Source organism: Cygnus olor, chromosome 10 (genome assembly GCF_009769625.2).
Source record: "Cygnus olor isolate bCygOlo1 chromosome 10, bCygOlo1.pri.v2, whole genome shotgun sequence".
Classification (NCBI taxonomy): domain Eukaryota; kingdom Metazoa; phylum Chordata; class Aves; order Anseriformes; family Anatidae; genus Cygnus; species Cygnus olor.
The window spans coordinates 12,784,699-12,806,481 of NC_049178.1; the positions used below are offsets into that span (position 1 = coordinate 12,784,699).

The window sequence follows — 21,783 nt, forward strand, 5'->3', positions numbered from 1 at the left end:
CAAAAAGGAGCAGATGGGGGGGGGGGCGTGTGGGGGTATTGGGGGTCCGGGAGGCTGGGCACCCCCTGCCTCAGCACCACAGCCTGTGTCGGGGACAGGACCCGCACGGACCTCCCCGCCCCCCCAAACACCCTGCCCCATCCAGCTGTGCCCCCCCCCGGCCCCCCAGCACCGAGCTGTGCGGGCGGGGGCCAGGCCCTCAGTGGGGGGGCAACCGGGGGGTTCTGTTCGCCGGCGCCCGCTCGCAGTCCGACCCTGCTGGTGGGGGGGGGGGGGGTGTGAAATGCGGGATGAGAGCCTGGCAGCACCCCCAGACCCGTGGGGGTGTGGGACGAGGACTGGAGGGGGGGGGGGGGGCATCAGGGCTCACCGTTGCTGGAGCCCCCCCCCAGGCGCTGGCCGTGGCAGGGGCTGCTCAGCGTCGGCTGCCCGGGGCCCTCCTGGCTGGTTCCCAGCTGCAGCTTCCTCATGTGCCTCACCACGGCCGTGGCGTTGAAGGCTTGCTGCCGACCGCATGGCGTCCGTCACCGCGCCCCGGCACCGCTGGTGTGGCCCCCCCCCCCCCCCCCCCGGCCCCCCACCCCCCCAGAACCACCCCCCGGCCCGCGCTCACCTTCCACTTGCTCTTAGCAAGTTCTTCTTGATCTGCTCGCTCACCGACTGGTGGATGTTCTTGTCCAGGGCCGTGTCCCCGGCGATCCTGGGGTGGGGGGGGGCGATCAGTGGGGGGGGCCAAAGCTTCGGGGGGGGCAGCTCAGCCCGGGGAGTGAGCCTTGGGAGGAGACACCCCCCCCCCGCCGCCCCCATCTCCTTACCAGGGGTGCTGTAGGGCTTGCTCGCACGTGAAGCGCTTTTTGGGGTCCTTCTCCATCAAGTGCCGGATGAAGTCTTTGGCTGGGGGGGGGGGGGCACAGAGAAGCTGTGAGCCCACCTCGTGTACTCCCCCCCCGACCACTGTGCCTGGCCCCCCCCCGGCTCACCCGAGTCCGAGATGTCGTCCCAGTAGGGCGAGTCGAACTCGTACTCGGCCCGCAGGATCTGCTCGAAGAGCTTGGCGTCGTTCTCGTCGTAGAACGGGGGGTACCCGCAGAGCCTGGGGGGGCACAATATAGTGGGGGGGGGCTCGGCAGCCCGGGCAGCCTGGGGGCGGGGGGGGACTCACAGGATGTAGGCGATGACCCCGATGGACCAGCAATCCACTGCCTTGCTGTAGGGCTTCTGCGCCAGCACCTCGGGGGCTGGGGGAGAGAGAGGGGGGGGGGGGGGGGTCCCCAGAACAGCACCATAGGGAGCCCCGCAGCCCCAGGGGGCTCACCCACGTAGCCGGGGGTCCCGCAGGCGGTGGACATGACGCTGCCGCAGCCCTCGATCTTGGAGAGCCCGAAGTCGCTGATCATGATCTTGGAGTCCTCCTCCAGGCTGTAGTACAGCAGGTTCTCAGGCTGCGGGAGGGGGCGGCAGGGACGGGTGACACCGGGGACACTCCCCCCCCCCCCGCCGCCGCCGGCTCCGGTCCTGCTGTCCCCCCCCCCCTTCTCTTTCCGCCGCCGCTCACCTTCAGGTCGCGGTGCACGATGCCCATGTCGTGCAGGTACCTGACGGCGTCCAGGATCTGCCGGATCAGGGCGCTGGCGTCGCGCTCGGTGTAGAAGCCCTTCTCCACGATGCGGTTCGAAGAGCTCCCCCCCCGACACCTGCGGGGCCGCGCGGTGCCGTCAGCCCTTCCCCCGTTGGGGGGGGGCAGCCCCCCGTCCCCCCCGTCCCATCCCGGCACTCACAGCTGCATGATGAGGTAGAGGTGGCTGCTGCTCTCGTAGATGTCATCCAAGGCCACGATGTTGGGGTGCTTGATCCTGTTGGGGGGGGGGCGATAAAGGGGGGGGGGGGGGTGAGAGGGGTCGGGACCTGCCCCCCACCCCCCCCCACCCCCCCCACCCCCCCAAAGCCTGCAGGCTGGCAGGGCAGGGAGCAGGCCAGGCCCTGCAGGGCACCGCGTGCCGGGCTATTTCGGGCATGCTGATAACGCCCTGCGGTGATGGGTGCCGGGGGGGGGGGTGGGGGGGCAGCACGAGGGTGTGTGTGTGGGGGGGGGGGGGGGGGGGGGGTGTTCCCCGTCCCACCATCACCATCCCTACCTGTGCAGGACGGCGATCTCGTTCTCCAGGCCGGCCTCCTTCCCCTCCAGCGCCTTCTTGGCGATGCACTTGATGGCCACCAGCTTCTGGGTCGCCTTCTCCTCCGCCAGGACCACCTCGGAAAAGGCCCCCTGGTGCGGGAGGAGAGGGGTGAGCGGGGGGGGGGTGGGGGGGTGGGGGGGGGAGGACGGAGTTGGGGGGGGGGGGACGGACGGGGCGCTGCCGGAGCCGCCGCGCTGCCATTGCCATGGCGACAGGCAGAAAGTCCGGCTATTTATAGGAGAAAGGCGAGCGGCAGCCGCCCGCTGGGACGGCCGGGCCGTGGGACGCGGGGCACCGAGGGTGCCGGGGTGCTCGGGGCACCCCATAACCCCCCCCCACCCCGCTGCTCGTCCCCTTCCCAAGGCCGGGAGGGGACAGCGGCCCCGGGGACAGCCCCACAGCGGGGGGACACCCCGGCCACACGCCCCCCCCCCCCCCCCCCAGGGGGACCAGGGTGCCGTGGAGGGCCCCAAGAGGTGCCCAGGTGGGGCAGGTGGAGGGCAGGGCGCCGGCGCTGCCGGGCCCTAATCCCTTCTGTACTTAACCCGGTAATCCACCCTAAGAGCCTTACGGCACCCAGGCGGCGCCGGGTGCCACCGCGTGTGCCCCTCGGGGGGACAGGGACCCGCCGGGACGGCACCCTCGGCCGGGGGGGCACGGTGCGGCACGGCACCACGGGGCGGGCAGCACCACGTCCCCCCACGCGTCCCCCGCCCGGCCCCAAAGGTGCCATCCCGCGGCGTGGCACCCGCCCCGTGCCAATATTTGAGCTGGCACGGTTCCACGCTGCCGCCGGCCAGGGTTGGTGGCGGCGGCGCCGGCTCCGGTGCCAGCCTGCGACTCACGTGCCAGGACCTCTCGGAAGTCGTAGATGCGGCGGATGTCCTCGGTCGCTTCTTCCAGCCGGGCCCGTCCCGTCCCAGCGGCATGGTGGCCTGGGCCTGCGGGGCGCGGCGGCGGCGGGGCGGCACCGCGGGTGACACCGGGTGACAGGCGGTGACGCGGTGGCACCGGGGCTGCGACCCCACGGGCTCGGCGACTCGGTGCTGGGACCCCACGGGACGTGGCACCGGGGTGTGACGGGTGTCAGGGCGCGGGGACGCGGGGACAGCGGCTGCCGGGGACGGTCCCCGCGCGCTCCCGGTCCCGCGTGGGCACCGCCGGGCTCCGCACCGGAGCCGCCCGGGGCGCGGCTGCTGCTCCCCGCGTGGGCTCGGGGCCCTGCCCACGCAGATCCCGCGTGGGAGGAGGACGGGGGGGGGGGGTCCCCACGCGCGGCCCCGCCGCCCCCGCCCCGCCGCGCCCCGCCCGCCCTTACCGACGGCCCCGGCCCCGGCCCCCGGCCCCGCGCGGAGCGGAGCGGCGGCGGCGACAGCTCCCGGCCCGGCGCGCCGGGCGGCCCTGACGTCACGGCAGGGGCGGGGCCAGCCCGCGCCCGGCCAATGGGAGGCCGCGGGTGGGGCGCCCACGCGTGACCGCGGGCTGGGGGGGGCGGCTGCGGGGACACGGGGGGATACCCACGGGGGGACACCCTGCAGCGGGGACATCCCACGGGGAATGGGGGACACCCCACGGGGGACACACCCCACGGGGGATGGGGGACACCCCACGCCCCCCCCCCGGCCTGCCCCCCACCCACGCGTGTCCCCAGCCCCCCCCACAGAAACACGCCACTCCTCCCGGGCTCCTTTTATTGCCTGCGTGCACAAACCTCAGGTACAGCCCGAGCCCGCCGCGCCCCCTCCCCAAATCGGCCCCCCTCCCCGGTGACACTGCCACCCCGCGTGTCCCCACAGCCCCGTGGGCAGCTCCCACTCGTGTCCACGCGGAGCTGGGTGCTGCGGGAGGCAGCGTGGCCATAGGAGCTGCCACATCTGTCCCTCGGCGGCCAGGCACCCGAATAACCACGGGCGCAGAAGCCACCAGGGGGCTGTGTCCCCCCCCCTCCCGGGGACGCTGCGTGGCCCCACCGGGTCCCCGTGTGTCACCTCCGTGCCCCGGCTCCGGCCCCACAGCCCGGTCCGGTGGCAGCGGGCAGCAGCTGAGCAGGGCACGGAGCAGGACGCAGCCCCCCAGCAGGACGTTGCGGCGCTGGGTGGCACGGTGCGGTCACACCCCTCTGTCCCCAGCCCACGGGTGACACCGGGCGGAGCGTGGGCGGGCCGGGACCCCGCAGGGTCGGGACAGGGGCACAACCTCGTCCCCGCGGGCTCCGTGACAGTCTGCCGACCGTGCGGGGTGCCGTGCCGAGCGCCCCCGCTAACCGTCCAGCAGCTTGAGGATGCTCTCGCGCTCCTTCAGCGTCTTCCAGGCCTGGTCCTTCTCCTTCTTGGTGGGGGTGCGCTTCTTCTGCCGCGCCGCCATGATCTTGCGGAAGGCGTCCATCACCTCGTTGTCGGCCATGCGGACGCGCTGCCGCAGCTCCTGCCGGTGCAGCTCCTCCTTGGCCAGCCTGGGGACACGGTGGGGGTCAGTCCCTGCCCGCTGCCGGCCCCCACGCGCCCGTCCCGGCCCTGCCCGCACTCACCGCAGCAGCTCGTGCTTCTTGGCGCGGTTGTGGGCGCTCAGCGCCTTCAGCTCCGCCTGCCTCTTGCGCAGCTCGGCCAGGACCTCGTCCTCCGAGTCCTCGGCGGGCCGGTCCTCCGACTCGAGCAGGCCCTGCGCCACCAGCTCCTCCTTGATCCGCCCCTCCAGGGACTTGGTGTGCGGGACGCTGCGAGGGGCAGAGCGCGGGCGCTGAGCGCGGGCACGGCCACGGCGCGCCGGTACCCGCGTTCCGTCCGCTTCGGGCTGCGGAAGCCCCGCGCCCGGCTCCGCGGCCACCGAAGCGCTCACCTGAAGGGCTTGTTCTGGCTGCGGGGAGAAGTGCCGGCGCCGTCAGCTCCCGAGTCCTTGCCGGCCATCTCGGGGATGGGGAGTCCTCCACGGGGGAAATGATGTTCTCCTGGAGAGCGGGGCGCAGGGGAGGGAAGGGTCACAGCTCGCCCAGCCCCAGCCGCGCCGCCCCGCCGGGGCCACCCGCGCAGCCCCGAGCCCCCTCACCTCCACCAGGGCCTGCAGGAGACGCTGCGTCAGGGGCCCGAAGGGACACCCGTCCTCGGGCTGCTCGTGCTGGGCCTCCGACTTCTTCAGCAGGGCATCGACGTCTGCGAGGGGGAAAACAATAAGCAGCAGCAGGGCAGAGGCAGCTCTGGCTCTGCAGAAGCTGGGTGCCGGCCCCCCAGTCTCTCCCCACAGCCCCCAGCCCGTTGTGCCAGGTGGGGACAAGGCACCTTTGGTGTCCAGCTCGGTGAGCGGCCCCAGGACGCCCTTCTTCTTGTCGGCAGCGGCTGCAGCCCGGGCCCCGTCCTTCTGCTCCTCCAGCAGGTCCTCCTGTGCCCAGCGCTGCGAGTAGTGCTTCCCCAGGGGAGGGATCTGCGGGGACGGGGGGGGGGGGGTGGGCCACGCTCAGCACGGGGCTCGCGGCCCCTCCGGCCGCTGGGGAGTGGGGCTGAGGGGCTGGTGAGGATGAGGAGGGGCTCCTCGTGCGCTGCGGGACTGCACGGCCTGGCCAAGAGCTGGGGACGAACAGGGAGAGGGGACAGGAGAGTGGATGAGGGATGGATGGGGCAGGGGGGGGGCCCTGGAGCTCCTCACCTTGTAATGCTCAGCCTCGTCCTCGGGCGGCTTGAGCAGCTCCTCCAGGACTCTGACTTCCTCGTTGGTGAGGTCGGCGCAGTACGGCTCCACCGAGGCCCAGAAACCTGCGAGGACGGAGGGGACGGGCGGTGAGGGACGGCTGCGGGGACACCGCGGCACCTGGCTCCCAGCCCGCCCCCCCAGGGGGCTTCTCCCCCGCGGGAGGAGGCAGCTCTCCGGCCGGGCGCCGCAGGGAAGGAAGCGGGGATCCCGGCGCTGCCCCGCTCCCCCCGCACCTGTTTGGGGCGTCGTTTTGGGAATGCGGGGCGCTTCGATGGGGTCGTCCTGGAACTCGTATTCCTGGATCTTGGGCTGCAGGTTCTTGGATTTGGGCCGCCCGGGGCCGGGCCCCGTGCCGTGCCCCCCTTTCCCCTCCAGCTTCTGCTTCTTGGGCTTCCCGTGCTTGACGGAGGGCCCCACATCGTGCTCCTTGCTCAGCTTCAGGAACCGCCGGTCGCCCTTCTTGTCCTGCCAGTCCGTCAGGATCTGGAAAAGAGAGCGACCCCCAGCCCCCAACCTGTCAGGGCACCGCGTGCGGGGGCCGCGGGGGGCACGGGGACCTCGGGGCCACCCTGCACCTGCGTCTCGGCCTCCAGGATGCGGAGGCGGCGGCTGGCGGAGGAGAGCAGCGTCTCCAGCTCCAGCTGCAGCGTGTCCAGCTCCTCGATGCCGATGCCGTCGTCCTCGGAGCGGGCCAGCACGGCCGTGTAGCGCGGGCACACCTTCACGTGGTCCACTGACTTGAAGTCGTGGAACTGCAGCGGGCAGTCCTTCAGCTCGCTCATGGCGGCGGCACCGGGGGGGGGGGTGGGTACCGGGGGGATACCGGTAGCACTGAGGGAGCACCGGGGGGGGGGGGGGGGGGGGGGACACCGGGGAGCTCCGGGGGGATAACGGGAAGGCACCGGGAGGGACCGGGGGGGACCTGAGGTGCACCGGGAAGGAACGAGGGGTACCGGGGGGGGACGCGGGGAGGGAATTGTACCGGGGGGGGTACAGGGAGGGAATGGGGGGTACGGGAGGCACCGGGGGTCGTCAGAGGGATACCGGCAGGCACCGGGGGGAACCGTCGGGCACCGGGGGGATAACGGGAAGGCACGGGGAGGGACCTGGGGGGGCCCGGAGGTGCACCGGGAGGGATCGACGGGTACCGGGGGGGCACCGGGGGTCGTCGGGGGTGCACCGGGAGGCACCGGGGGTCGTCGGAGGGGTACCGGGAGGCGCCGTGAGGCACCGGGGAGGCACCGGAGGACACGGAGGCGGTACCGGGAAGCACCGGGAGGGTGCCGGGGGATCACCGGAGGGTACCGGGGGGGTCACCGGGGAATCGGAAAGAACCGGAGGGAAGGGACGGGGGCGGGGGGAGGGGGCTCTGTGGCACCGTGGGGCGGGCACCGGGGGCTCCGGGGCGCCGCGCGGAGGCCGGGGAGGGGCAGGCCGGGGGCAGGCCCGGGGCGCGGGCGGGCGGCGGCGGCGGCGCCGCGGGGGCCGGGCCAGGCCTAGGCCGCTCGCCCCCTTCCGGCCCCCGTCGGCCGCCCCGCCCCGCCGCGCCCCGCCCCCCGCTCCCCATTGGCCAGGCCGCGCCCAGCGCCCGCCGCCCATTGGCCGGGCCCGCGCGCTGTCTGCCTGCCCTAATATGGAAGCGCTGACAGGAGCGTACCAAGCGCCGCGGAGGGGGGGGGGGGCGGGGGAGGACGAGCCGCCTTCGTGGGCTGCTGCCGCAGCGTTCCCCGATATCCCCGCCGGGATCCCTCTGAAAGCTTTGATATGCCCTGGGCTATAAGGTAGGGCCCTTCGGCCGGTGACTGCGCTCTGGGCGGGGAGCGGGATCCTCCCGCCTCCCCCCTCCCTCCGCAGTGGGAGCTCCCGCGCATCCCGGAAGAGGAGAGCGGCCACTTCCGCCTCCCGGGAGCGGAGCGGAACCGAGCGGAGCGGAGCTGCCACCATGGTGCGGCGGGGACGGGACGGGACGGGCCGGGACGGGCGGCGGGACCGGGGGCTGGGACCCGGGACCGGGACCGAGACCCGGGATCGGGACCGGGGTCTGGGAGCGGGACCGGGGAGGCCGCGGGGGGGCTGGTGACCGGGACCGGGATCGGGACCGGGATCGGGATCGGGATCGGGGGTCAGGGCGGGGGCCTGGGCCTGGGACCGGGACCGGGCCCGGGCCCGGGACCGGGGGTGGCGGTGGCAGTGCTGATGGTGCTGATGCCGATGCCGGTTCCGGTTCCGGTTCCGGTGCCCGCCGTTGCCGTTCCCCGCAGACCGCCACGCTGCGCCCGTACCTGAACGCGGTGCGTGCCACGCTGCAGGCCGCGCTGTGCCTGGAGAACTTCTCCTCGCAGGTGGTGGAGCGCCACAACAAGCCCGAGGTGGAGGTCAGGTACGGCAGCGCCTCCCCCCCGCCCCGCGCCCCCCGGCACCGGGCACGTCGCCGCCCCCTGCCCTAAGTGCCCTTCGCCTCCCGCAGGAGCAGCAAGGAGCTCCTGCTGCAGCCCGTCATCATCAGCAGGAACGAGAAGGAGAAGGTGCTCATCGAGGGCTCCATCAACTCCGTGCGCGTCAGCATCGCCGTCAAGCAGGTGCGCGGGGGGGGCGGCGGGCCGGCGGCTCGGCTCAGCGCTGCGGAGCCTCCTCGCTTCACGTCCCTTTGTTCTCTGCAGGCCGACGAAATCGAGAAGATTTTGTGCCACAAGTTCATGCGCTTCATGATGATGAGGGCCGAGAACTTCTTCATCCTGCGCAGGAAGCCCGTGGAGGTGATGTGGTGGGGGCGGCGGGGGGGGGGGGGGGGAGGCGGCTTCCAGCGCAGGGCTGGGACGTGGGGGTGCCCGCCGGGTGCTCACCCCGCTCCTTCCGTCCGCAGGGCTACGACATCAGCTTCCTGATCACCAACTTCCACACGGAGCAGATGTACAAGCACAAGCTGGTGGACTTCGTGATCCACTTCATGGAGGAGATCGACAAGGAGATCAGCGAGATGAAGCTCTCCGTCAACGCCAGGGCCCGCATCGTGGCGGAGGAGTTCCTCAAAAACGTGAGGCTCTGACGCGGGGCCCTCGCCCTGGCAGGGGGGGGCGCAGCCCTCGCTGCCGGGATCTGGGCTGTTGGGGGGGGGGGGGGGGGGGTGGGGGGGCCACGTTTCGGGGCGATTTATCCCCTTTTTGAGGAGCGGGGGGGCAGCTGACGAACGCGCGCCTCCTCTCCCCTCGCAGTTCTAGGCCGTGCCGCCGACTCCGTGGCTTCCCGGCGCCTGTGCAGAGCCCCGCGGCCGGGGCCGCCCGTTCCGGCGGAGGAGAGCCGAGCCCCGCGGCCCCGATCCGGGGGGGGGCACTGGCTGCGTCCCCCCCCCCCCTGCTCCTCGCTGGCCGGGGCGGTGCCGCGGCGGGGGCCGACCCGGGCTTGTGCGTGCGTGGGGCCGGGCGGCCCCGCTCCCCCTGTCCTGTCGCGTTGTGTTTTTTAAAGGGTCACTTGCTGTACCCGCGGCTCCCGCGGTCTTTTTTGGGGGTGTTGGGGGGGAATTAAAGGAGGGGGGGGGGCACGGGGCGGGGCCTCAGGAAGAAGGGGGAGGGGCTACGGAAGGGGGAGGGGCCGAGGGGTGGCACCATGGCAACGGTAAACAACGGGGGTGACCCCGGCGGTGCGGGCAGGACCGGGGTGGGTGCTGGGGGGAGGATGGGGGCGCCAAGGGGTTTTGGGGTGGGGGGGCACTTGGCGAGGGGGCTGCGTCCTGCTCTGGAGCCCCCCCGCTCACCCAGCGGGGTTTGGGCACTGGGGGGTTCCCAGTTCTCGGGGGGGAGCAGAGCTGCCAGCAGCTTCCCTCGCCCCCCCCCCCCAGGCCACCGTGGGGTGCCCCACGCCTCGCCCACACGGGAGCAGTGACGGAGAGGGGGGGTGCCGAGGGGCTGGCGCGTCCCGGGTGCCCCCCAGCCGGGGTCCGTGGCAGCGGGGCGTCCCGGGGGCCACGCGTGGCCGGGCCGCCGCCATGAGGATCGAGAGGTCGGGGGAAGCCACGGCGGGGCCGCCCGGCTCGGCCCGGTGCGGGCAGGCAGGTGGGTGCCTGCTCCCTGCCCGGCGGGGACGGGGTGGCGGGGGGGGGACGCGGGGGTGTCCCCCGCCCTTTTGGGGCTCAGCCGTCCCCGCAGGGCACGGGGCACCCGTGGGGCAGCGCGGCTGCGGCCGCCCCCAGCTCAACCCCGAGCGGCTGAAGCAGGTCAGGCTCCACGTGGAGAGGGCCATCAAGGTGAGGGCCTGCTCCTGCCCCCCCACCCCCCCCCCCCAAAAATCACCCACCCGAGGGCCGAGCTCCCTCGGGGCGAGCAGGGCGCTCAGCCCTCGCGTCCCCCCCCCTCCCAGGACAAGAAGATCTTCGCGCTGCAGGGCCCCTACCCCGTGATCTGCCGCCTGCTGCGGGCGCGGGGCTGGGTGGAGAGGAAGGAGCGGGGCGCGGGCAGGGCGGGCGGCCCCCGGCAGCAGGAGGGAGGTGGCGGCAGCGAGGCCGCGCAGGGTGCCGTGACCCGCCGTGGGGTGCAGGGGAGCCCCGAGTCCTCGTGCTCCTCGTGGCTGCCTGGCGAGGAGGAGGAGGAGGAGGAGGAGGAGGAGGAGGAGGAGGAGGAGGATGAGGAGGACCCCGAAGGCATCCACGACCTCATGGTTAGCCACGCGGCCCGGCTGCGGCCCCGGCGCCTGCTCGGGGTGGGACCTTTATCCCAACGCCCTCACGGAGATGGGGCAGCGAGGACGTGGGGCAGGGGGCTCCCGCCTCACCCGGCCCCTCTGTGCGCCCCCCCCCCCGCCCCCAGTCCCGCCTGGTGCGGGACCAGGTGCCCTACTTCATCTGGACCACCCGCTGCAGCGCCGTGCGGGGCCGCCTCCTGCAGCCCGACCAGGCGGTGAACCACTACGCCCGGGTGGGCTCCTTCACCACCAAGGTGCGGCCTCGGGGTGGGGGGGTGGTGGTGAAAGGGGGCCACGGGGTGCGCGGGGGGGGGCGGGGGCTGCCACCCTTCTCTACGCAGGAGGGGCTGTGCCTCACCCTGCGGAACCTGCCCTGGTTCGACCAAGCCGACCCCGACGCCTTCTTCCCCCGCTGCTACCGGCTGGGCGCCGCGGACGAGCGCCAGGCCTTCATCGGTGAGCCCGGGGCTGGCTCAGCACCCCGGGCTGGCTCAGCACCCCGCTGCTGTCCCCGCGTCCCTCCCCCCCCCCCCCGTCCCCGCCTCGTGCCCCCCGCGCAGCACCCGGCTGGGCCATGCCTCCCCTCCCGCAGAGGATTTCCGCCTCACCGCCGCGCGCGGCCTGCTCAAAGTGGCCCTGGAAAGGGCTCAGGACGCGCACGCGGGGCCGGATCCGTCCCCAAACTCCGCGAGGCACCAGGTGACGCTGGGGGGGGGCTCCCGTTCCCGACCCGACATCCCCGTCCCCACGCACCGAGGGTCCCTCGGAGGGGCGCAGCACCCCGTCCCTCACCCTGCGCCCCGCTCCCGCAGAGGGCCCGGGTGCCCAGCTGGTGGAGGAGGCGCTGCGGGTGTGCTGGCAGCACCTGGGCAGCCTCACCCACCGGGACATCGACGGCGACCCCCGGCCCCCCGGCGCCACGGCTGCCAGCTGGGACGGCTTCCTGCGGGGCTGCTACTGCGTGGTGCAGTGAGTGCCGGGGTCGGGGACACCTCGGGGACACGGCTCGCACGCAGCAGGATCGGTGCTGAGCCCCCCCCCCCGGGCCGTGCCCCCCGCAGCGAGGGGGCCGTGCCGCGGCTGAGCGGGGCGCAGCGGGAGCAGGGCCGGATCCTGCTGCAGCGCCTGGCGGGGCGGCTGCCCCAGCTGCGCATGGAGGGCGACCGCAACGTCTGGATCCTCAAACCGGGAGCCGCGTCCCGGGGGAGAGGTAGCGGGGTGGGGGGGGGGAGACGTGGATGGGAAGAGGTGTGGGGGGGGTCCCCACGTGCCACCGGGGGGGTCCCCACACGCCGCCGTGCCCCCAGGCATCACGTGCGCGGCGCGCCTGGACGAGGTGCTGCGGCTGGCGGGCCAGGCGGCGCGGGAGGGCCGCTGGGTGGTGCAGAAATACGTGGAGCGCCCGCTGCTCGTCTTCGGCACCAAGTTCGACGTCCGCCAGTGGTTCCTGGTGACCGACTGGAACCCGCTCACCGTCTGGTTCTACCGCCGCAGCTACCTGCGCTTCTGCTCCCAGCCCTTCTCCCTGCGGCGCCTGGACGCGTGAGCGCCGCTCCCCGCGCCCTCCTCTCGCCACGCTCGCCCCGCGCTCACCGCCTGCTCTCTCCCCAGCGCCCGCCACCTCTGCAACCAAGCCGTGCAGCGGCGCTGCGGGCCCGGGGGGGGCCGGCACCCCCGGCTGCCCCCCGACAACACGTGGTCGTGCCGGCAGCTGCAGGCGTACCTGGCGCAGCGCGGGCAGGCGGACGCCTGGGGCGAGGTGATGGTGCCGGGCATGAAGGCGGCGGTGGTGCGGGCGGTGCGCTGCTCGCAGGGGCTGGTGCGGGGCCGGAAGGGCAGCTTCGAGCTCTACGGGGCCGATTTTGTTTTCGGGGAGGATTTCCGCCCTTGGCTGCTGGAGATCAACGCCAGCCCCACCATGGCCGGCAGCACGGCGGTTGACGGGGCGGCTGTGCGCCGGGGTGCAGCGGGACACGCTGCGCGTCGTCATCGACCGCAGGGACGACCCCGGCTGCTCCACGGGGGCCTTCGAGCTCATCTACAAGGAGGTGAGGAGGGCGGGGGGGGACACGCCGGGGGGGGGGTCGGGCACGGCTCCAGGACTGAGCCCTGTGCTCTGTGCCCCCCTCCCGGCTAGGTGGCCGTGCCCACCCCTCGCTACGTGGGGCTGAAGCTGGCGGTGGAGGGCTGCTCGCTCCGGAGACCCCGCCGCGCTCCCAAGCCCCCCGGCACCACGGCGAGCACCCGTGAGCCCCCGGGGAAGCCGTGGAGCCCCTCGTGCCCCACCCCGCAGCCCCCATCCTGCTCCCCCGCAGCAGGGGGGGCGCAGGATGGGGCCGGTGCCACCCGGGGCCGCGGGGGGCCCGGGGGGTGTCGCAGCTCGGGCACCGGCGCAGCCAGCCCTCGGTGGCTCTGCCCCTGCTCGGTGGCCGTCCCGGTGCCACCGTCCCCATCCTGCCCCCCCGGGGAGCCCCCCCCAGCCGCCAGGGCCGGGCTCGCCTCAGCCCCCTGCCCCTGCCGCGGGCAGCTCAGCACCACGGCGGGGAGAAGGCACGGGGGGGCTCCGGGGGGGGCGAAGAGGAGCCGTGATGCACCCAGCTGGCCCCCCCGGGTCTACCCCAGCGGCTCCAAGTGGGAAAATAGGGCTGTGAGAGGAGCCAGGCTCTGCGCCTTTGTGGGGGGGGAGGATGGGCCGGGGGGGGGGAACACCGGCTGCCAGCCGCCCCCCCCCCCCCGTGGCCCAGATCTGCGGGGCTGCGGCAGGAACCGGGGCCGCCGGCACCGTAGCAGGGCTGGGAACCAGGTCATGGGGGGGGGGGGGGGGGGGGGGGAGGGCCAAGGGGGGCCCTGCGGTTACCGGGGGTGACTCAACCCTGGGGGGGGGGCAGCGGGAAGCACACAGGGAGCCCCCCCCCCCCCCCCCAGTGGATAACAGGGAGGAAAAAATCACACCAGGCTGCTCGGGGGCACACGGATTTATTGGGGAGGGAGAAAGAGGGGCTGCGTGTGTGTCCCCCCCCCCCCCCCGAGGGGCTGTGCTAGGCGGGGGGGGGCAGCCCCAGCAGCCGCAGGGTGCGCAGGAAGTGGGGGGGCGGGGGGGGCGCGCAGCGGGGCGCGGGGCAGGGCCAGCCCCTGCAGGTGGAGGTGCAGGGGCAGGCGGGGGGGGGCAGCGGGGGGGCAGCCGCAGGCGGCGCAGCAGCTCCGCGTCCAGCACCTGCGGGGGGGGGGGGGGGGGAATTTTTTTTTGGAGTGTGGGGGGGGGGTCACTGGCATGGGACAGCACAAAACTGCCCCCCCCCCCCCCCAAAAGTAAATCGCGGTCGTTTACCTGCGTGCGGGGCGCGGGGGCGTCCGGGGGGGCGCGGGGGCGTCCGGGGGGGGCAGCAGGGAAGGGCTCCCCCAGCACCCTGCCCACGCGGGCTCCGTGCTCGTGGTCGCCCAGCGCCGGGCACAGCAGCAGGGTCAGGTGCACCCGCAGCTGCCCGGGGAAGGCTGCGAAAGTTGGGGGGGGGGGGAGGCACACACAGACACACAGACAGACAGACAGACAGACACACTCGGTTTGATGCCGGGGAGGGGCCCGGGGGGGGGGGTCCCGGGGCGGGGCTGGGGGGCACTCACCCGTCCGGGGCTGCAGCTGGAGCAGGGCGCAGCCCCCCGCCGCCCCCAGCAGCCGGTAGCGCGTCAGGGTGCTCCTCACCTCCCCGCGGGACACGCTGCGGCGCCCCGGGCACGGCACCGGCACCGCCTGCGGCGGCACGGCCTCAGCACCGGCCCCGTGCGCCCCCCCCCCATGCCCCCCCGGTCCCCACAACCCCCCCCCCCCCCATCGCCCCCTTACCACGGCCCCGGCCCCGTGCTGCCGCCGGCACAGCCCCACGCGGATCTCGCCCTCCGCCTCCGCCGGGACCCCCACGGTGACAGCGCTGCGGGGACAGGGGTGAGGGGGGGGCCTGCCTCGTGGGGGGGGGGGGGGGGTCACACGGAGGGGGGGGGACAAACACACACGGGGGGGGGGGGGGGCACCCACCAGTACGTGGCCGGGAAGCGGCCGCGGCGCCGCTCGTCGCTGAAGAAGCGCTGCAGCTGCTCCGTGGCGCGGCGGCAGCCGGACAGGAGGACGAGGCCGGAGCTGTCCCTGCGGGAGGGGACCCTGAGACCCCCCCCCCCAAAAAAAAAACCACCCCCCCCCGCGTGTGCGTCCCCCCCAAATACCTGGGGGGCGCCTTCACCACGTGCAGCTCAGCGGGGAGGCCCAGGCGGCGGCGCAGCGCCGGCAGCAGCGCGGCCAGGCTCAGCTCCCCGGGGTGCCCTGGGGGGCGCGGGGGGGGGTCAGCGGCGGCTGTGCCCCCCCCCGTGACCCCCCCCCCCCGTGACCCCCCCTCCATACCGTGCCCCCCCCAAGACCGCCCCCCCAGCCCCCACTCACCCAGCACAGGCAGGCCGGGCGGCTTGTTCAGCGCCAGCAGGGCTCCTGCAGGACGAGGCGGGAGGTCAGAGGGAGCCCCCCCCACGCCCACTCGTGACCCCCCCACACCCACTCGTGACCCCCCCCCCGTACCTTCCGGTGCAGCACCCGACGCCTCCAGCAGCCCCAGCACCTCCTCGGGGCTCGGCGTTCGCCCCCTGCCTGCGGGGGGAGCGGGATGGGGACACGGCAGGACCCACCCCCCCTCCCCCCGCGCCCCACGGGCGATCGAGCACAGCCCCACGGCCGCCCCACGCGTGTCCCAAACCTGACCCCCCAGCCCCCTGCACCCACGCGGGACCCCCCCCAGCCCCACGCGTGTGCCCCTAACCCTGACCCCACGCCCCCTCCGCACCCACACCCGGGACCCCGCACAGCCCCCGCACCCCCCACGCGTGTCCCCGCCCCCCCCCCCACGCGCGTCCCCACCCCCACGCGTCACCCCCCAGCCCCTCCGGCGCCCCCTCCCAGCCCCCCCCCCCCGCGCGCCTCCCGCCCCCGCAGCCCCGCGCGCGCTCGGGCCCCGCCCCCCCCACCCCACGCGCTTCCCCCCACGCGCGCCCCCGCTGACCCCACGGCGCGCGCCCCCTGCCCCACGCGCGCCAGCGCGCGCGCGGCCCCTCCGCCGCCCCCCGCCATGGGCGCAACTGCGCCTGCGCGGCGGCGGGGAGCGGGGTGAGCCCCTCCCCTCGCACAGAGGCCATAGAGACGGGGCCTCCGGGCGTACAGAGCGGCCGCCGGCCTGCGGGCAGAAGCAGGGGGAGAGACCATAGAGAGGCGGAAGGGCGGGCAGAGCGTCGCCGCCCGGTAGCAGGTGGGGTGCGGCGGGCGGGCGGGCGGGGGGGGCTGCGGGAGGGGAGGGGGGCACGGGGAAGGCACCGGGAGGGGCACCGGGGGGGGCACCGGGGAGGGGGGCACGGGGGTGGCCTGGGGGGTGTCTGGGGCTGTTCAAGGGGTGGTCCTGGGGGTTCCCGGGGGGGGTCTCGGGGGGTCCGGGGGTGTCCTGGGGGGGGGGCCTGGGGGGTCCCGGGGGGGTCCCGGGGGTCCCCTCACGCTGTCAGCCCTTAGCCCGCCCTCGCCATGGCCTCCCGCGGGGGTCCCCGCGCCACCGGCACCGACGGCAGCGACTTCCAGCACCGGGAGCGCGTGGCCTCGCACTACCAGATGAGGTGGGTGTCGTCCCCATCCCCCCCACCCCCCCGGGGGCCGTGCGTGTCCCCCCCCCCGGTCACTGACAGCCTTCCCCCCCCCCCCGCAGCGTGGCCCTCAAGTCGGAGATCAAGCGGCTGATCTACGTGCACGTGGGGCTGTGGCTGCTGCTGCTGGCGCAGATGTGCGTGGGGCACCTCAAGCTGCTGCCCCACGACCGGGTGGCCATGCCGTACCAGTGGGAGTACCCGTACCTGCTCAGCATCCTGCCCTCCCTCCTGGGCCTCCTCTCCTTCCCCCGCAACAACATCAGCTACCTGGTGCTGTCCATGATCAGCACCGGGCTCTTCTCGGTGGCTCCCCTCATCTACGGGGCCATGGAGATGTTCCCCATGGCGCAGCAGCTGTACCGGCACGGCAAGGCTTACCGCTTCATCTTCGGCTTCTCCGCCGTCTCCGTCATGTACCTGGTGGTGGTGGTGGCCGCCCAGGTGCACGGCTGGCAGCTCTACTACAGCAAGAAGCTGCTGGACTCGTGGTTCACCAGCACGCAGGAGAAGAAGAAGAAGTGAGCGGGGACGAGCGGACGCCCGCACCGCTCCCTGCCCCGCGGCTGGAGCGTTTCGGGGGCTCCGTGTCCGCCTCCCGCCAGCCTGGGGCGCCGCAGGGCGACCCCCACGGGTGGGGGCCCCTCGGCCCCCCCCCGGGACCACCGCATGTGACCGAGCCGCAACTGTGGGCTCGCCTCCAGGGCACGGGGGCCCCGGCGCTGGCACGACCCCCGTGGGCGCGGCTGCCCCTTTCCCCCCGCGTGTCCCGGTACGGAAATAAAGCCCCCCCCCCGTTGTCGCCACCCCCCCTCCCCGCCCTCCCTCGCTGCTTTCCCACGCGTGTCTGCGCCGCGCGGGGGCCGCCGCAGGAAGCGCGGCCGAAAAGCAGGTCGCGGCGGCGCGCACCGGGCGGGGCTGCACGTGCCGCCGGAGGAATGCGGCGGGGCCGGCCCGGGGCGGGGACCGGGCACCGGCACCGCCACCGGCGGGAGCAGCGCTCGGCCATGGGGCTCCCGGTGCCCGGTGCCGCGCTGCTCGCCGCCGCCGCCGTGCTGCTGCCGCTGCTGCCGGTGCCTCCGGTGCCGCCCGCCGGTGCCGCCGTGCCCCGCCTGCGGGTCTCCGCCAACTTCGTGAGCGCCGGGGCACCGGGAGTGGGGGGGCGGGGGGGGCACCGGGGGCAAGGCGCGCTGACGGCCGTTCCGTTCGCTTGCAGGAGTGCCGGGCCAGCGGTGAGTGTCGCCGCGGAGCGGGGCCCGGCCGCCTCCCCGGTGCGCGGGGCCTGGCCCGGGCTCGCCGCGATCGGGGCCGGGCTGCGAGCACGGGGCTGCCGGTTCCCGGGGGGGGGGGGGGGAGGGGGGAGGGGGGGAGGGCGGGGGGAACGGGGTCGGGGCCGGGGGTTTGGGGTTCTCCCTGCCCGGTGCACGGGGCTCCCCGGTGCGCGGGATGCCCGGTGCACGGCCGCCCCCGTTTCCCCCCCCCCCCCCCCCTCCCCCGGCAGCCGACAGCACGCTCAGCCCGCCCCGCTGCCCGCCGGGGAGCCCCGGCCCGGTCCCCGTTGACGCCGCCGGCCCTGGCGCTGAGCACGGCGAGGCTGTGCCGGCCCTCGCTGCCCTGCCAGCCCTGCCTAAGGGTGCGCCTGGCCCTCCGCGCCGCAGGTACGGGGCTGGGGGGGCGCCGGGAGCGGGGCACCGGGGCCGCGGGGGCTGTGCCACCCGTGGGGTTATCCCACCCGCGGGGCTGTCCCACCCGTGCCATCCCCCCCCCCACCCGGTGTCCCCGCAGGGATCCGCGGGCTGCAGCTCAACTTCCTGGAGCTGGGCTCCAACCGGGCCAGCTGGCTGCAGGTGTGGCGGCGGCACCGGGCACCGGGCAGCTCGCCGGTGAGTGCGGGGCGCGCCGTGGGGGGGGACGGGGACGGGGACGGGTAGAGGGGTGCGCGCTCACCCTCCCCGCTCCCCGCAGTGGCAGGTGCAGTTCGACTGCTTCCCGGTGGAGAGCGGGCGGCAGGTCCTCGTCTCCCTGCGCACCGTCCCCGACCAAGGCTTGGCCATCAGCCGCAGCCACCTGGTCACCGCCGAGCCCCCCGGTGAGGCTGGGAGGGAGCGGGGTGCCCCGGGGTGGGGCCGGCACCGGCTGACCCCCCACCCCCTATCTGTGCCCCCCCCCAGGGCCCGTCTTCACCCACGCCTGGGTCCCCGAGGCGCGCACCATCGAGGTGGCTGTGCCCGAGGGCCCTGCCCTGATGGTGCGGCTGTGCCACCAGCTGGCCCTGGAGTGCGAGGAGCTGCCCCGGCCCTTCCACCGGCAGGTACGGCTTGGGGGGGGCCACGCTCCCCGGGGGTCCCCACGCTCCCGGCCAGCTCGTGCCACTTCCATGCCCACAGGTCCTGGTGCTGGGGGGCCACCGCGTCTCGCTGCCGTATGAGTTCCTGGTGCCCTGCCTGTGCATCGAGGTGCGTCGCCGTCCCCTGGGCAGCTGGGGGACCTCTGTGTGCCCATGCAGCAAGGGGACGCTGGTGGCAGCGATGTGGCACGCCCCTCACTCCTGTGCTCCGCTCCCCAGGCTTCCTACCCGCACCGCGACAGCCCTGCGCAGCAAGCGCTGCCCCTTCCAGGAGCAGCCGGATGCCTGTGAGTGCCCGAGGGGTCCCCAGCCCGTAAAAGGGGACACCAGTCCCCCCCCGTCCGCCACCCTGCTGATGCTGTGCCCGCAGACGGCCCCGAGCTGTGGTCCTCGGTGCACTTCCACGACTACAGCACCAGCAGCAAGGACCAGATGGCGATGGTGCTGAGCGCCAGCTGCCCCCTGCGCCCCAGGGCCACCCTGTGCTGGAGGGAGGTGGCAGCCGAGGCTGCGCCCTGCCACGACGTCCCCAACTCCACGGCCACCGAGGAGGAGCAGGTGAGGGGGCCCGGCCTCGGGTGCCGTGGGGCTGTGCCGTGGTATGGGCATCCGCTGGACCCCAGCGCAGGTTGGGGACAGGCAGTGACACTCCCCCTGCCCCTGCAGGTGTACACGCTGGACAAGGTGGACGTGCACCCCCTGCTCTGCTTCAGGGTAAGCCCCCGGGGGTGGCACTGCCTAGGAAGGCACCGGGGGGGCCGTGGCAGCTGGCACAGCTGACCCCATGTCCCCCCAGTTTTCCTACGGGAACAGCAGCCACGTGGAGTGTCCCCACCGACCAGGTGAGCCCCGTGGGTCAGGGTGTCCCGTCCCACGCTATCCCCTTCCCCTTGGGCGTCCCTTTGCACCACGGTGTCCACGAGCCCTCTCTCTGGTTGCTGCAGAGCCTGCCTGGAACGTGTCCCTGAGCGTCCGGGGGCCTGCAGCTCCGCCTGCACCTCACCTCCAGCGTCCCCGCGTCCTTCAGCGCAGCGCTGTTGCCAGCGCCGGGGCGGGCAGTGCGAGCCCGAGGCCCCCGTCTACACCGTCACGCGGGGTGAGCGGTGCGGGGCCGGGGGGGGGAACCGGAGGGACTGTCCCCGGGATGTGCTGACCCTGCCTCGTGCTTTGCAGCCGGAGGGCTCTGCCCGGGGGAGCTGGCGCTGCTGCTGCCGGTGCAGGTCCTGGGCAGCTGCGTGCTGGTAAGGCGTCCCCCGGCCCTGTCGCGGTGCCCGCACCATGTGGGGGCCAAACCCGGCCCCTCTCACCCCTCTCCTTCCCCCAGGTGTGGCGCTCAGACGTGCGCTTCGCCAGGAAGCAGCTGCTCTGCCCCGATGGTGAGCGGGGGCCCGGGGCCGGCGGGAGGGCTGGGGGGTGGTGTCGGGGCTCCCCCCTCACCGCCCCTCTCCCAGTCTCACGCAGGCACTTCGGGCTGCTGGGGCTGGCGCTGGCGCTGGGGCTGGTGGTGACCGTGCTGCTCCTGAACTGCCGCGGCGCCTGGAGGCCACCCGCCGGTGAGGGGAAAGTCATGGTGGTGCTGAGGGCTGGGGATCCCCTGGGGGCGACAGCTCCCGGGGCTGGGGAGGGCCCTGGGGTGGTGGGTGGTGGCACGGAGTGCCGCGGTTGCCACCGGGGATCCTCGGGACAGGGCTGTCACCGCTGTACCCTCTGTCCCGCAGGTGCAGCAGGCGGCCGCCCCGTGCTGCTGCTGTACTCCCCGGACTCGGAGGAGCACCTGGGGCTGGTGTGCGCCCTGGCCGAGCTGCTGCGCGCGGGGGCTGGGCTGCGAGGTGCGGCTGGACCTGTGGGAAGCGGGCGGCGTGGGCCGCGCGGGCGCCCTGCCCTGGCTCTACGCGCAGCGGGGCCGTGTGGGCCGCGGAGCGCTGGCACCGTCCTGCTGCTCTGGAGCCGGGGCAGCTCCCGGCTCTTCCGCCTCTGGCGAGGAGGCGAGGGCGGTGGGGAGCCCCGGGACGCCCACGACATTTTCGGGGCGGCCATGGCCTGCCTGCACGGGGAGCTGGGGGCGGCGGGGCGCCGCCGCGACTGGGCGCTGGTTTACTTCAGCCGGCTGTGCAGCCCCGCGATGTCCCCCGGCCCCTGCGGCCCCTGCCCACCTACCGCCTGCCCCAGGAGCTGCCCCGGCTGCTGGGTGCCCTGCGGGGCGGCCGCCCGGCCCCCCCCCACCGCCTCTGCGGCCGGGCAAAGGGGCTCCTGCACCGGCTGATGGAGGCGGAGGCGAGCAAAGAGGCAGCGGGGGACAGCTCCGGTGGGTGCCCGGGCTCCCTGCTGCAGCCCCCCGGCACCTGAGTGCCCACGCAGGGGCTGAGCTGGGCAGAGCACTGGCGCTGGGCACCCTCCTGGTGTGCACTGGGGGCTGTATGGGTGGTCCCAGCGGTGCAGGATGCACCTGGACGGGGCTGGGCTGAGCGTGTGGTTGCAGGAGGGCACCGTGGGGGCCCCAAATGGAGGGCTCAGCCTGGGGAAGAGCTCCGAGCGGGGCTGGCCCTCGCTGCGGGGCTCCCTGCCTGGCCGGCTCCTGGGGCCGGAGCGGAGGCGCTGCCCCGTGAAGGGGGGAAGCTCGGTTTCCAGCAGGTGCTGCTACGGAGGAGAGACGGGGCCCAGCAGAGGGACGCCGCGGCGGCTGTGCAGCGGGGCGGGCGGCTCCTGCCCTGCCAGGGGGATTGGCGTAGCTCCGAGGGGCTCCTCGTGCCCGTTCTGGGCTGCAGCTTTGTGAACGGGTGCTTGGCTGTGTCAGATGGAATAAAAGCACTGTTTCACCTTGTCCTGTGTAGCTGTAGTGTGCCAAAGATCCCAGCATGGGGGGTCGGAGCCACACGGTGCACTCGGCCGCACCGAATGGGGCTGGCTGGAGGGGCTGCAGCACCAGCTTGCCGTCCCCCGCCCCGTGCCAGCACCCTGCCCCAGCCCCACCGCGGCCTGCGGGGCCAGCCTGGGCCTGTGCTGGAACAGCAGGGAAGGGGTAGGCCCCGCACCAGGCTGTGGGGCAGCGATGGGCCCTGTGCCAAAACCATGGGGCAGGGATAGGCCCCGTGGGGCGAGCCTGGGTCCCGCACCGCCGCGTGCCGTCCACGCAGGAACGGTGCCACGGCACCCGCCCGTGGGATCGGTGCGGGGGCAGGCCCCACCCCGGGGCGGTCGCCAGCGCCGCGCTAGGACCCGGGTGTCCGGGAGCGGAGCAGG

General features: G+C 74.7%; 7 protein-coding genes across 7 annotated transcripts; 4 read left to right on the forward strand and 3 right to left on the reverse strand.

The window, feature by feature from the left end:
• Positions 1-43: 43 nt before the first annotated feature.
• Positions 44-3,453, reverse strand: CAMK1 (calcium/calmodulin dependent protein kinase I). Its single transcript, XM_040568978.1, is given in 13 exon segments — positions 44-255; positions 371-503; positions 614-633; positions 636-700; positions 816-894; positions 981-1,093; positions 1,163-1,238; positions 1,316-1,442; positions 1,556-1,695; positions 1,779-1,853; positions 2,136-2,273; positions 3,026-3,070; positions 3,073-3,453. Coding segments are annotated over 13 exon segments (1,101 nt in total). The 5' UTR covers positions 3,107-3,453; the 3' UTR covers positions 44-199.
• Positions 3,454-3,856: 403 nt separating this feature from the next.
• TADA3 (transcriptional adaptor 3) lies at positions 3,857-6,722 on the reverse strand. The gene is given in 9 exon segments (XM_040568569.1): positions 3,857-4,629; positions 4,705-4,890; positions 5,013-5,094; positions 5,097-5,121; positions 5,220-5,323; positions 5,450-5,591; positions 5,814-5,920; positions 6,092-6,341; positions 6,434-6,722. Coding segments are annotated over 9 exon segments (1,296 nt in total). The 5' UTR covers positions 6,641-6,722; the 3' UTR covers positions 3,857-4,436.
• Positions 6,723-7,643: 921 nt separating this feature from the next.
• Positions 7,644-9,334, forward strand: ARPC4 (actin related protein 2/3 complex subunit 4). Its single transcript, XM_040568567.1, has 6 exons — positions 7,644-7,803; positions 8,120-8,238; positions 8,326-8,437; positions 8,519-8,614; positions 8,722-8,892; positions 9,071-9,334. The coding sequence occupies exons 1-6, from the start codon at positions 7,801-7,803 to the stop codon at positions 9,074-9,076; spliced, it is 507 nt and encodes a 168-aa protein (XP_040424501.1). The 5' UTR covers positions 7,644-7,800; the 3' UTR covers positions 9,077-9,334.
• An 86-nt stretch (positions 9,335-9,420) lies between these two features.
• Positions 9,421-13,464, forward strand: LOC121075639 (tubulin monoglycylase TTLL3-like). Its single transcript, XM_040569130.1, is given in 12 exon segments — positions 9,421-9,512; positions 9,694-9,907; positions 10,001-10,098; positions 10,212-10,508; positions 10,658-10,786; positions 10,874-10,988; positions 11,125-11,742; positions 11,840-12,074; positions 12,144-12,471; positions 12,473-12,580; positions 12,670-13,163; positions 13,458-13,464. Coding segments are annotated over 12 exon segments (2,694 nt in total). The 5' UTR covers positions 9,421-9,461.
• A 106-nt stretch (positions 13,465-13,570) lies between these two features.
• Positions 13,571-15,704, reverse strand: RPUSD3 (RNA pseudouridine synthase D3). The gene is given in 11 exon segments (XM_040569131.1): positions 13,571-13,630; positions 13,632-13,694; positions 13,696-13,746; positions 13,861-14,024; positions 14,154-14,280; positions 14,374-14,458; positions 14,563-14,670; positions 14,748-14,844; positions 14,962-15,006; positions 15,094-15,162; positions 15,572-15,704. Coding segments are annotated over 11 exon segments (1,002 nt in total).
• Positions 15,677-17,002, forward strand: JAGN1 (jagunal homolog 1). The gene is made up of 3 exons (XM_040568566.1): positions 15,677-15,814; positions 16,069-16,169; positions 16,259-17,002. The coding sequence occupies exons 2-3, from the start codon at positions 16,081-16,083 to the stop codon at positions 16,719-16,721; spliced, it is 552 nt and encodes a 183-aa protein (XP_040424500.1). The 5' UTR covers positions 15,677-15,814; positions 16,069-16,080; the 3' UTR covers positions 16,722-17,002.
• A 96-nt stretch (positions 17,003-17,098) lies between these two features.
• Positions 17,099-21,364, forward strand: IL17RE (interleukin 17 receptor E). Its single transcript, XM_040568568.1, is given in 22 exon segments — positions 17,099-17,329; positions 17,413-17,434; positions 17,705-17,854; positions 17,982-18,079; positions 18,162-18,285; positions 18,368-18,507; positions 18,584-18,652; positions 18,763-18,786; positions 18,788-18,830; positions 18,914-19,101; positions 19,210-19,257; positions 19,340-19,385; positions 19,488-19,519; positions 19,521-19,580; positions 19,582-19,639; positions 19,717-19,784; positions 19,868-19,919; positions 19,995-20,096; positions 20,262-20,356; positions 20,358-20,456; positions 20,459-20,654; positions 20,657-21,364. Coding segments are annotated over 22 exon segments (2,142 nt in total). The 5' UTR covers positions 17,099-17,134; the 3' UTR covers positions 20,890-21,364.
• The last annotated feature ends 419 nt before the right edge of the window (positions 21,365-21,783 follow it).